Raw genomic sequence first — 12,166 nt, 5'->3', positions numbered from 1 at the left:
AAGATGTGAAATGGAGTAACTGATGGCAAGGTCACATGACCCCTTAGATTCAGGCCTCTTGATGACTCAGGCAGTTCATAGTTCAGACTTTTCATAGTCACTGTCGGAAAGCTCTGCCCCAATTTAGATTCCTAACCAAAGCTAAATGTGTTACATAATTTATTCAAAGCATTTCCCCCAATCCTTTATTAGGAACATACAGCAAAGGTGGACATTATACAGTGGACACCCACAAGACCATCACAATGTCAGGAATCTCTTCTCTGCTGTCTCAGCTCAGCTAGTCCCTGATCCACTTTATCCTTGGGCACATTTACTCCATGTGGCTACACTGATGGCTCTGGGCTCACATCACCCTTCAGCCATCCCTGCCAAAGGGCCAACCTAATTCCCCATGATGTGGTAAAATGCCTGTTGATGGCCCTTGTTCACCAAGCCTGGGTCCCCTATCCACTCCTAGAGCCCAACCAACTACATGAATGAAGGGAGAGTAGGGGAGTTGGCTCCCCAAAAGGAAAATTGGGGTGCTATTACCCAAACCAGGGTGCATGGGCGTTCAGGAGGAAGAGCCATGCCCGTCTGCTCTGCTGCATGACACTAAAGGGTGGAGGGAGGGGCCAGCTGAGCCTAGCAAAGTCAGCACACAGCACACAACCCACCAGAGGCTCCCAAAACTCCCCCCCCTACCCACCACTTCAGAATACACTTTTTAGACATTCTTCCTTCAAGGCCCCTGCGATGTCAGCAAGGGTGATGAGAGTGGGGATAGAAGAAGAGAGATGAGAAGGTCTGAGCCTGGTTTGCAGCACAAGGGCTTCAAGGCCAGCTGCCAACCAGACAGGGCAGTTGTTTGGTGGCATTACCTATCCCTCCCACCCAGCCACTCTCCACAAACCTCTCTGAGCCATGCTCAGTGCCACTCCTAGGAATATACCCATGACTAAACACAGTACTCACCCTGGCACTCACTGAAGGCGAGAGACAGGTAAGGTCCCAGGACATGTGATCATAAGACATGCGACAGCTTCTGTGAGGACAGAAAGTCTGGGAACTGGCTCTGAGCTGAGCCCATCTTTTGGGTCTGGCCCTCAGCTTGGCATCCAGAGGCTCTCCTTGAGGTGAGCAGGCTCTCCTGATAGAATTCACTCGAGTCAAACTCACAGGGAGCACCCAGGAAATCAGAACTGTACCTGGGAAGGCAGCCGAGCATCTTCCCCGCCAGCACCCCTCTCCCTGAGCCCGAGTCCAGTGACCAGTCAGGGTTGCTGCTGATGGTGGAGTAGTCAGAGCCGTGTGGCTACCTCATCCCTCACAGACTGCCGGCTGGTGAGGGGGAAGGAGAGGTGGACAGTCTCTGGCTCACATCCCTCATGCAGGGCTGTCACATTGGGGCTGCGTGTTTTGCCTGTGTTACGGAAGGAGCAGGCTGACCATTCTGCTGGAGTAGAAAGAAGGCAGTGCCGGGCATAGCAGTGTGAGCGAATAGGAGGCTTCAGGAACACTGAGGTAGAAAACAGACAAACTGCTGAGAGAACGAGTCACCCAGACGCCTTAGGTGGCCCACGAGGCCCCATGGGGTGATCTCCCTGGCCACCCTCTACCATCTCCTGCCACTCGCCCTCACCCTCACCCTCACTGTACAGCTGCCACGCTTGCCTTTATGTTTCTCAGGCAACCAAGTGAGCCCCACTTCAGAGGTAGCTTGCTGGTGCCACTGCCCCAGATCTTGGACTCGCCATCTCCTTCTTGCTCAGGTCCTTATTCAGATGTCATTTCTTCAGAGGCCTTTCCTGACCACCCAGTCTAACTGTCCCCCCACCCCTGGCCCCTGCCAGGTTACTCTTCTCTCATTACCCTGGTTTCCTGTGTAAAACATGCCGCTTCTGAATTGGTCTGTCTCTGGATATTTCTGTATCTAGTGGTGTGGCGAGGGGCAGCCACTGTGAGCCAGATACCCTGTGTTTGAATCCTTGTTCACTGACCCACCTTGGACCAGTTCCTTAACATCACAGTCCCTCAGTTTTCTCCTATGTGATTTGGGCAGTAAAGGAGCCGTCTCACATGGCGAATTACTGAGTTACTATATGTAAAGTGAGTTACTATATGTAAAGTTACTATATGTAAATTACTGAGTTACTATATGTAAAGTTACTATATGTAAAGTGCCTGGGATATGGCAAGTGCCACAGAAAGGTTTGCTGCTATTATTACCTTCAGTGCCTGAATGACATTTGACCATTCATACATATTTGTTGGAGGAAACGAGACCTTCATGGGTCCTGTCGATGAGAGCCGCTGGCCTGGTGGGAGGCAGCTCTGGGGCCAGTGCCTGCCAGCCAAGCCGCCCATCCTCTGGAGCACCTAGAGTTGCTGCTGGCTCTTAGCATTTTAAAATTTAATTTTATTATTATTTTTTAATATATTTTATTGATTTTGTACAGAGAGGAAGGGAGAGAGATAGAGAGTTAGGAACATCGATGAGAAAGAGTCATCGATCAGCTGCCTCTTGCACACCCCCTACTGGGGATATGCCTGCAACCAAGGTACATGCCCTTGACCGGAATCGAACCCGGGACCTTGCAGTCCCCAAACCGATGCTCTATCCATTGAGCCAAACCGGTTTCAGCTCTTAGCATTTTTTTAGATGTTACAAATATGAGTGGAGGCCAGGGTTGGTCACAGATGGTGGCAAGAGGCAAAATAGAGGTCAGACCCAGGAGCCCGTGGGTCATTTGGGGGAGGCCCCTGAGCTATCATGGTTCCAACTGCTCTGACCAAAAAGTCTGGGAACTTTAATGCGTTTAAGCAAAAGTCTTCCATCCATCACTGGTCAAAGTGTTAGTACATATAGTGGGAAACCAGGCCATTCCTAACAACTCTTAGAGTGGGCACTTCTCTGCTCCACCCACAATGTCAGTTCACAGATAGCACAGGGAAAAGGAGCGCATCCTCTGTCATTACTTCAGCGATAGCGTGTGCATTTGTCATATCAGATACACTCCCCGGCTTTAATGCTTTAACAGGTGGACCAAGTGATGAGTGTCTCAGAGTTTGCCCTTTCTGTTCTCTTCTTTACAGTTTTGCATTTGGCTCCCTAATTTCTGCTGTCGATCCAGTGGCTACTATCGCCATTTTCAATGCTCTCCACATAGACCCGGTGCTCAACATGCTGGTTTTTGGAGAGAGTATTCTCAACGATGCAGTCTCCATCGTCTTGACCAAGTAAGTGTGCTCTCTCCAAGGGACAGAACTAAAGGTCCCAGGAACACAGGGACAGATGTTTCCATGCAGCTGTGTGTGCAGTTGCTTGTCCTCTGGGTGATCAGTTCACCTGCTTCTCCATCTTTCTGTCCTGACAAGCCCTGATGTGCCTCAGGGATGCTGTCAAGGTCTAGAGTGATCCCCCTTTTATGACCTACTTCTTAGCAGCAGTTTTGAGTGCAGCTTCTCATCTGCACCACTGGGGATGTTATTAAATGTAGCATTCCCAGGTCCCACCCTCAGAGCTTCTAAGTTGGTGACTGGTCTGGGATGAGCCCTAAGAACTTAGGTTTAACGATGATAGAGCAGCCGGTTGAGGGATGAGAGTTGGGACTGCATTGTTGCAGACAACATAGACAGTCCTTCCTCTTCCGCTTCAGAGTTGTTGCAGGTCACCTTCCTCTTCACAGCCATCACAGAAGGTAGTGATGCTAACAGACATCCCTTCGGAAGATGCTGTTGGGTGAAAGCGACTTTGGAAAGATCTGTTTCAAATGTTCATTGGTATTACTGCCCTTGTTGATAGTATCTGAGACATTAAAGGGGAGTCATCACATCATTGGGAAAAGGAAATGAATTCAAGATCGTTTCAAATGTGTTTATTTGATGTAGGGCTGTTTCCTTGACCTCTGCATTTTGTGGCATTCATTAGCATGCGTGAGCTGGAGACCCAAGCAGTTTTGCCAGAAAACAGAAAAGGCACCAACAGTCCAAGGAGAAAAGAACCCTGCGCAGTGTGTCATAGCTGAACCATGAGAATTTTAGGAGCCAGCCAGTGTTCTGTTAGAGAATAGAATTTCACGACCTGAATTCTGTCTTATTTCCTTTGTCACAAGGTTCCTTACTGAGCCTAACACTCTGTGGTAGTTAGCATTTTTTTTTTAACCTGTTAACCGGGGAGTTCCCTTTTTAATTACGCAACCTGTAATGGGCGCGTACTCTTTCACTAGGACGTGTCAGTACGTCACTCTTGGAGGATGTAATTTCATATTATTATTTTTTATTTATACTTAATTAAAATAAATGATTATATTTTTTTTTTCATTTATTTATATATAAAGCACAAAGGAAAATGCAAAATTACAAAAAAAATAGAAAAGAATACCAACAAAAAAATGGAAACATCGAATTAAAAATTTATAAATTTCACAAACAGTTATAAAGATTACAAAAAATATATACCGTCCCTCTCAGGGCGCAACATATATTTCCAGGACGTATTCATACGTCCTACCCGTTCCCAATATTGTTTACTTTTGACGTATTTATACATCCCGCTCGGTTAACAGGTTAATGGTTCTTTATTTTTTTATATTTTATTGATTTTTTACAGAGAGGAAGGGAGAGAGAGAGCTAGAAATGTCGATGAGAGAGAAACATCGACCAGCTGCCTCTTGCACAACCCCTACCGGGGACGTGCCCGCAACCAATGTACATGCCCTTGACCGGAATCAAATCTGGGACCCTTCAGTCCGCAGACCGACGCTCTACCACTGAGCCAAACCGGCTTCGGCAGCATTTTCTTAAAAGCTTTCTTATAGACTACATTAGAAATTCTGACATTGCACTAAAGGATGTTTTATAATGGGAAGAGTCCCAACTTTGGAGTCAGGCTGACCTGGGCTCCAGTCTGACAGGTGCCACTGATAGCTGTGTGGTCCTGGGTTGACTCTTCCACCTCTCTGAGCCACAGGTTTCTCCGTACTCAAGTGAGGGTGATAAAGCCTCCACCTACGATTGGATTTGAGGATTGAATAGTTAAGTATGATGCCATGTGAAAAGCATCTATGTCAATTAATGTGAGACCCTTTCCTCTTCTACTCCTGCCCCTATTATTGTTTCGTGTTTGCCCTGTTTTTAGCCTACTTTGTAGGAAGAACTTACCAAAGGTTATCTACATTTTATTTTTTATATATATTTTTATTTATTTCAGAGAGGAAGGAAAAGGGAGAGAGATACATATATATAAATATCAATGATAAGAGAGAATCATTGATCAATTGTCTCCTGCACACCCCACACTGGGGATCGAGCCCACAACCTAGGCATGTGCCCTGACCAGGAATCATGGTTCACAGGTCGACGCTCAATCACTGAGTCACACCAGCCAGGCTACATATGTTTTATTTTTATGAACTTATATCTTATATACTATACTACAGCTTTTCCATTGAACAGGGTTGATAAAATAATCTTCTACAACATCATTTTACTGGTTACAGAATATTCCTTTCTATGGATTTACTATGACCTATTTGACCAATTCCCTATTACTGCCTTTTTTACATTTCTCTTGGTAAAAATTTCTATAGCTTCATTAGGAAATTCTCACACATCATGCTATAAGACCTTTAAGAAATCTGATGATAATATATTTTTCTTATTTAAGATCTACCCTGAAAGCTTCTTAGCTCTGGGTTTTCACTTTTATCTCATATTACCCTGTTCCCCGAAAATAAGACAGTGTCTTATATTAATTTTTTCTCCTAAAGTTGCACTAGGTCTTATTTTCAGGGGATGTCTTATTTTTCCATGCGCTAGGTCTTATTTTCGGAGGACGTCTTATTTTTGGGGAAACACGGTAGTAACCCAGCGCCTGAAATCGAGTGGCCCCGCCCATCCACATGCGCCCTGCCCACCACCCCACTTTGACACCCCACCTCTCCACCCAGAGCTCAAGTGCACTTGGCCCTGCCCCCAATCCCTCCAGCCTTCTCCAGTTGCTTCAAGCCCCACCCCTTGATCCCACAAGTCACCTCGGGCTGGTCCTGCCTCCTCCAGGCATGTCCCCACTCCCGCCCCTTCTCCAGAGCAACATGATGGCTCCGCCCTGTCGTGGCACCGGAGGAGAGGTGGAAGCCTCCTGCTGCTGCAGGGTTTCCAGCGCCGCTCTCCTTCCCTGGCAGATGGGCGGCAGGCGCGCTGAGTGTGAGCAATGGGTGGTGAAGGACTGGTGAGGGGGTGCTATGGGCTCTTACCCCGGCCCTCCCCACCACGGGATGGTCCCGCCTCCTCCCGGTGCCTCCCCCTTCCACCCCGTCTCTGGAGCAACAGGACAGCTCCGCCCTGCTGTGCACACAGCCTCCTGCTGAATGGCCGTCATGGCATGAGGGCATCACAACCGTTAGCATATTAGCTCTTTATTATATAGGATTCTGGCTGCACATATTGAATATTTCTGATAAAGAATTTTGCCCAAATTGGAGATGACATCATGAGTTATTTTTATACATTATGAGCTAAACTCAATGGCTTTGTTTCTAATTTTTTTAAAGAATCTGTCTAAAGTAGGACCTTTTCTGAGCTTTCCCATGTTTCTTTGCCACAAAAGGGCCAAAGATTAGGAGATAACTTTCTTTTTAAAATGAGAAATGCTGCAGTCATTCATTATAAGTAGCCAAAGGTTCTTCCGGGAAAAGGTGCTTTTGAAGGTCAAGATCACCTATGATGACAGTTCCCCAAACTGCCTCTGTGGGCCACATGCATATGTAGTCTCCAGCCTCCACCTCACCACTACTGGGACACAGGCTCGGGTAGGAGTCACTGACTGAGCCATGTCCTGCCTCGCTGGTTCTCCAGACCCGCTCCAGGTTGGTCATCCACCCTCAGCATTTGGTGATGGTCCTCTGTGTTCCAAACGTTGTCCAGAGACCAGTTGGACTTGACAGTTTCAATCCAAGGTGAGAGAAAGACGCTCACAAGGAAGTGAACACAATGGTGCAAGGGGGAAATAGTCATTCTGAAGGATTTGAGTGAGGTTTCTCAGGTGAGCTGTCTTGTGAGCCATTTCAGTTAGAAGAGGGAGACAGGGGAGAGAGGAGCATGGATGTGCCCTTTTTGCATTACAGGAGGGAGCTATTGTCAGCATTCCTTGGTTTATAAGCTAGAATCATGTCTTATTTTTAAGGGTATACTTAATAAATGATCGTTTCCAAAGTGATCTGACAGTTTATTCAGATTATCTTTGTAACTGAATATAGGAATGAATTACTCCCTTTTTAAAATATATTTTCATTGAGGAGAATCCAAGATGGCTGCACAGGTAAACATGTAGCTGCAGCTGCACACAACAATTTCAATAAAATACAACTAAAATATAAAATGGACATTACCCAGAACTACAGGAAAGTCGACTGACTGGAAATTCTACAACGAGAAGCAAGGAGAAAACCAGAAGGAAGAGCGGAGGAGCTGTAAAAGCCTAAGGTACAGAGACACGTGGCGCAGCCGGAGAGGAGGGAGGCTGAGTGCCTGGCTGGCATTCCCTAGCGGGAAGGAGATAAAAGCTCCGACTGTGCTGGGCCCCAGTTCCGACTGCTCTGAACCCCAGTTCTAGGCCAGACCCCGGGGACCCAGGCTCAAACAGAGGGAGCTGGGCTGTAAGGCGGAACCCTGGGGGAGTGGCTAAAGGAGGTCCCGGCGGCACGCACATTGCGCACAGAGAAGGGACAGTTGGCTGTGCCGCGGGATTGCCCTGGCGGGAAGGAGACAGGGATTACAGACTGCTCTGAATGCCACCTCCAACTCCACTTCCAACTGAACTGAACCCCAATACCGGGCTCATTGTGGGAGAGCCTAGACTGGTAGCAGGCGAAAATCGAGGGCACCTTTCTCTCAGAGGCTCTTGCAACGAGTACTGAAGGACCCTGAGACTCAGGATCCGCATAGGGCGGGGCTGACGGAAGCCAAAGCTGTAGGCCCCACCCTGAAACCCCACCCCATCAGGGAAGCTGCGAAAATGCCAAGACGAAATAGATCACAAACGAAAGAAATGGAGGACAAAAAGCAACTGGATATAGAGTTCAAATCTACGCTTATAAGGTTTTTCAAGAATTTCCTAGAAAAGATCGATAAGACCTATGAGGATATGAAAAGGGATCAACTAGAATTAATAAGGAATCAACAAGAAATGATAAGAGATCAACAAGAAATAAAGAATACATTGTCTTAAAAAATATTATACAGAGTCCTAAAAACAGAATGGAAGATCGCAAGAATCAAGTCAAAGATTGGGGACATAAAGAGCCAGAAGACACTCCTTTGCAGAAGATAGAAGGCAAGAGAATCCAGAAAATTGAAGATAATGTAAGAAACCTCTGGGACAACTTCAAACGATCCAACATCAGAATTATGGGGGTCCCAGAAGATGAGAGAGAGCAAGATATCGAAAACATACTGAAAGAAATAGTGACAGAAAACTTCCCCCACCTGGTGAAAGAATTAGACTTACAAGTCCAGGAAGCGCACAGAACTCCAAACAAAAGGAATCCAAAGAGGACCACACCAAGACAAATCATAATTAGAATTCCAAGAGCAAAAGACAAAGAGAGACTATTAAAAGCAGCAAGAGCTAAGCAGGTGGTTACCTATAAAGGAGCACCTATACGATTGCCAGCTGATTTCTCAACAGAAACCATGCAGGCCAGACGGGAATGGCAAGAAATATTCAAGGTGATGAATAGCAAGAACCTACAGCCAAAGATAATCTATCCAGCAAAGCTATGACTCAGATTCGAAGGTCAGATAAAGAGCTTCACTAATAAAAAAAAAGCTAAAGGAGTTCATCACCACCAAACCAGAATTATATGAATTGCTGAAGGGGGTTCTTTCGGAAGAGAAAGTAAATAAAGATAAAAATTATGAACAACAAATACGTAACTATCAACAAGTGAATCTAAAAACCAAGGAAATTAAAAAACAATATTAACTGTTGAATATAATAGAATCAGAGGTATGGAAGGGGAGTGAACTGACGATTCTTGGGGAAAAGGGGAGAGGGGGATGTGGGAAGAGACTGAACATAAACTGTGTACCTATGGATGAGGACAATGGGGGGTGGGGAAAGGGCAGAGGGTGGGGTGGGAACCTGGTGGAGGAGAGCAATGGGGTGGGGGGGACATTTGTAATAATATGAACAATAAAAAATTTATTAAATAAATAAATAAATAAAATATATTTTCATTGATTTCAGAGGAAGGGAGACATAAACATCAATGATGAGAGAGAATCATCGGTAGGCTGCCTCCTGCATGCCCCCTACTGGGGATCAAGCCCACAACCCAGGAATCAAACCAGGACCTCCTGGTTCATGGGCGGACGGACTCTCAACCACTGAGACACACTGGCCCAGCATACCCCCTTCTTTAAGTGCCAGAAAGTTAAGAAGTATCTTCTGTTTCTTCATTAACTTTAATTAAATTAGTTTGAGCTTTGATTTGTTACTATGACAATTTATTCTTAAAATAATTGCTGTAGGGGAAACCTTTTGTTCTCTCCAGCTACAGCTTAAGCTCATGAAATGGGACCCGAAGCAGCATTGTCTATATTCTTAAGGTGAGAGAAACATGACCTGAAAAAATAAAATGTAGACAATTACCAGGCCAGAAAGAGTCCAATTCTACTTTCATTTATCTTGAGTTCAGGACAATTACCAGGCCAGAAAGAGTCCAATTCTACTTTCATTTATCTTGAGTTCAGGAACCATTGGCACAAGCCTTTTCTCCATAAAAAGAAAGCAGTGACACTGGCTGATGTACCATCTGAGGGAATCATCTGGGGTGGCGGCTAGATACTTACTGTCTGCATGTGCCCACAGATCATTTGGGAACTGTGGGTGATCTTACCCTTCACGGCACTTTCCCAGTAAGAACCCTTATTGGATCCCAGCATTCCCAAGGTGGGATGTTAACCTGCGATCTACTACTAGGAAAAAAGGGAATTGGCGGCGGCAGAGGGTGGGGAAAGGGGGAGGGTAATTGTACATTTAGTGAGTTTGGAAAACTTGTGTGTGAAAAAAAGATTTAAAAAAAAAATTTTGCAGGATTTCTCAGAACCTTTATTATGTTAAATTGTACAGTGAATTGCCATAAAAGGTTTCCTGAGGGTCATTTGATCAAGCTATCAGATTATCAGAGATTATCTTGCTTTAAAATTATACCAATTCATGAAATGTTGAATAATGAAGCTGAATATTACTATTGACAATTCTTCGCTTTGTGTACTGATTCAGCAAAAATTCATTGAGTGTCTTTTGTGTACTAGGCTCTGCCTTAGGCCCTGGACATATGACAGTTATGGAACTGTTAGTTTTCACATGCTGTGGAGAAGACAAGCCACAGGAGCCTGTAAATGGTTGGCCTGTCGAAGGGTCCCTGAGGAAGTAACACTGAGGCTGGGTTCTGAGAAACAAACGGGGAAGTTAGGGAGGCTGAGGTGAAAGGTGACTATAAGGAGGTGCCAGTCACAGTGGGGCCTCCCCGGAAGGAGGAGAAAGTGGGATCAAGAGGTATGGCAGAGAGTGGAATCAGGTGGAAACAACATAGGGACTGAGCCAGGAAACCAAGTTAAGAAGGAACGAAAAACTGTCATCACTCCTCCACTCTCTACCCTAAAGCACAGAGGTAGCTGATTGTATCTTCCTTCTAACTGTCTTAAACTACTGACCCACACACACAATTGATCAAGGTTACTGCTATATGACCTTCCCAGGTGGTGGTAACAGGCAGTCCCCCATCCTGCCCCAATAGCGCAGGTGTGGATGTAGTTACCAAGCAACGCAGCAGGAAAAGGAAGTCACCCACCCCACCCTAAAATGGGAAATTCTGCAAGCCTGACTTTTTAGAAAAGCCTGCCTTAGTGCGCAAGCCTGCTTTGTCCCCAGCTTATAAAAGCAGCCAGGCAGAGCCAGCCCAGAGCCAGTTTAGAGCACCATCCTTTCCTCGGTGCTGCCTCCCTTGAGCTCGAGCATAAACTTAATAAAATCTGTCTGGAAATTTCTCAGGGGGGAGCGCGGGGTATGCGGGGGTTTCTGTTGATTTCTATCCTGGGTAATTCAAGAACCCCAACTCTGTTAACAAGGTTATGCTAAGAAGACTAGGCGTCCCCCTACAAAGCAGCAGGAAACTGTTGATGGGTTTTGAATAGGCCAATAACCTGATCAGATGTGAATTTTATGGGGATCATTCAGGCCATTGGCTGGAGAATGGGTTGGTCCCTATGGAGACAAGGAGGTATAGAGAGAGCAATGGGACAGCAGATAGTAGGGCAGAAAGGGAGAGAAGTGGATGGATTTAAGAGACAATCTGAAGGTAGGGTCAGACTGCAAGTGTAGGATATTTAATGAGAATAACTCCATTTTAGTGGCATAACTGGTTTCCCTTTGGGGGGAAAACCAGCAACTGAATTTAATGGCTTCTGGCAGTTTTACTTTGTTCTTTTACAATGAAAGAAAAATTCTTTCAATTCTTCCTCCTAAATCCATCCTCTCTGTACCCAACACTTGTACCCAGTGACGGGTCTTCTTTAGGCGGCTCCATTCTGATCTGACTTCATGCCACAGCCTTAATTTCCAGTTTTACCACAGGATCCCCCCACACTAGAATACCCCCCAGCGCCTTCAGGATGAAATACCAACCCCTTCGCCTGTTTCATCAAAGCCGTTCACAGCTCCTGTGCCGCCTGCTGCTCTGGCCTTACCTCTTGCCACTGTCCGCCCCACGGCACAAACACCCCGCCCTTTTTCTGTGTTTTATCCATACTAACCTGTCATTGAATGCCCCGGAATGGGCTGGTATTCTCAGGCTCTCTGCCTCTCACATGTGTTCCCTCTGCCTGGGGTGCTTTCCCTCATTGTTCCGCATCCCAAATCTAAACCCAGCCCATGTGTTATGAAGCACTACTTTGTGTTTCTACAGCCCTCTGCCCTTACCCCAGGTGGTCATTATTTCCCGCCTCATTAGACTGGGGGCACTCCTTAAGGCCAGGGCCTTTGCGCTCATCTCTGAACCCCCAGAAACTGGCCCAGTACCTGGAGCAAAGCAGGTAAACAAATAAATGCGAGTCACTAAATGATGGACCGAATGAATGACAGAATAACCAAGGAATAAATTTTTAGTTCTAAGTTAAT

The 12,166-nt window shown here is 46.0% G+C and overlaps 1 protein-coding gene across 1 annotated transcript in view; it reads left to right on the top strand.

Moving 5' to 3' along the window:
* Positions 1-12,166, top strand: part of SLC9A8 (solute carrier family 9 member A8) — a 70,304-nt gene that overhangs the window by 33,882 nt on the left and 24,256 nt on the right. Inside the window, 1 exon segment of the mRNA XM_084887135.1 lies at positions 3,079-3,222. Coding sequence (XP_084743261.1) covers positions 3,079-3,222 — 144 coding nt within the window.

Source organism: Pipistrellus hanaki, assembly GCF_964339955.1.
Source record: "Pipistrellus hanaki genome assembly, chromosome: 6".
Lineage (NCBI taxonomy): Eukaryota > Metazoa > Chordata > Mammalia > Chiroptera > Vespertilionidae > Pipistrellus > Pipistrellus hanaki.
Note: the sequence above shows the minus strand (reverse complement) of the source record. Positions and strands in the feature narration are given on the sequence as shown.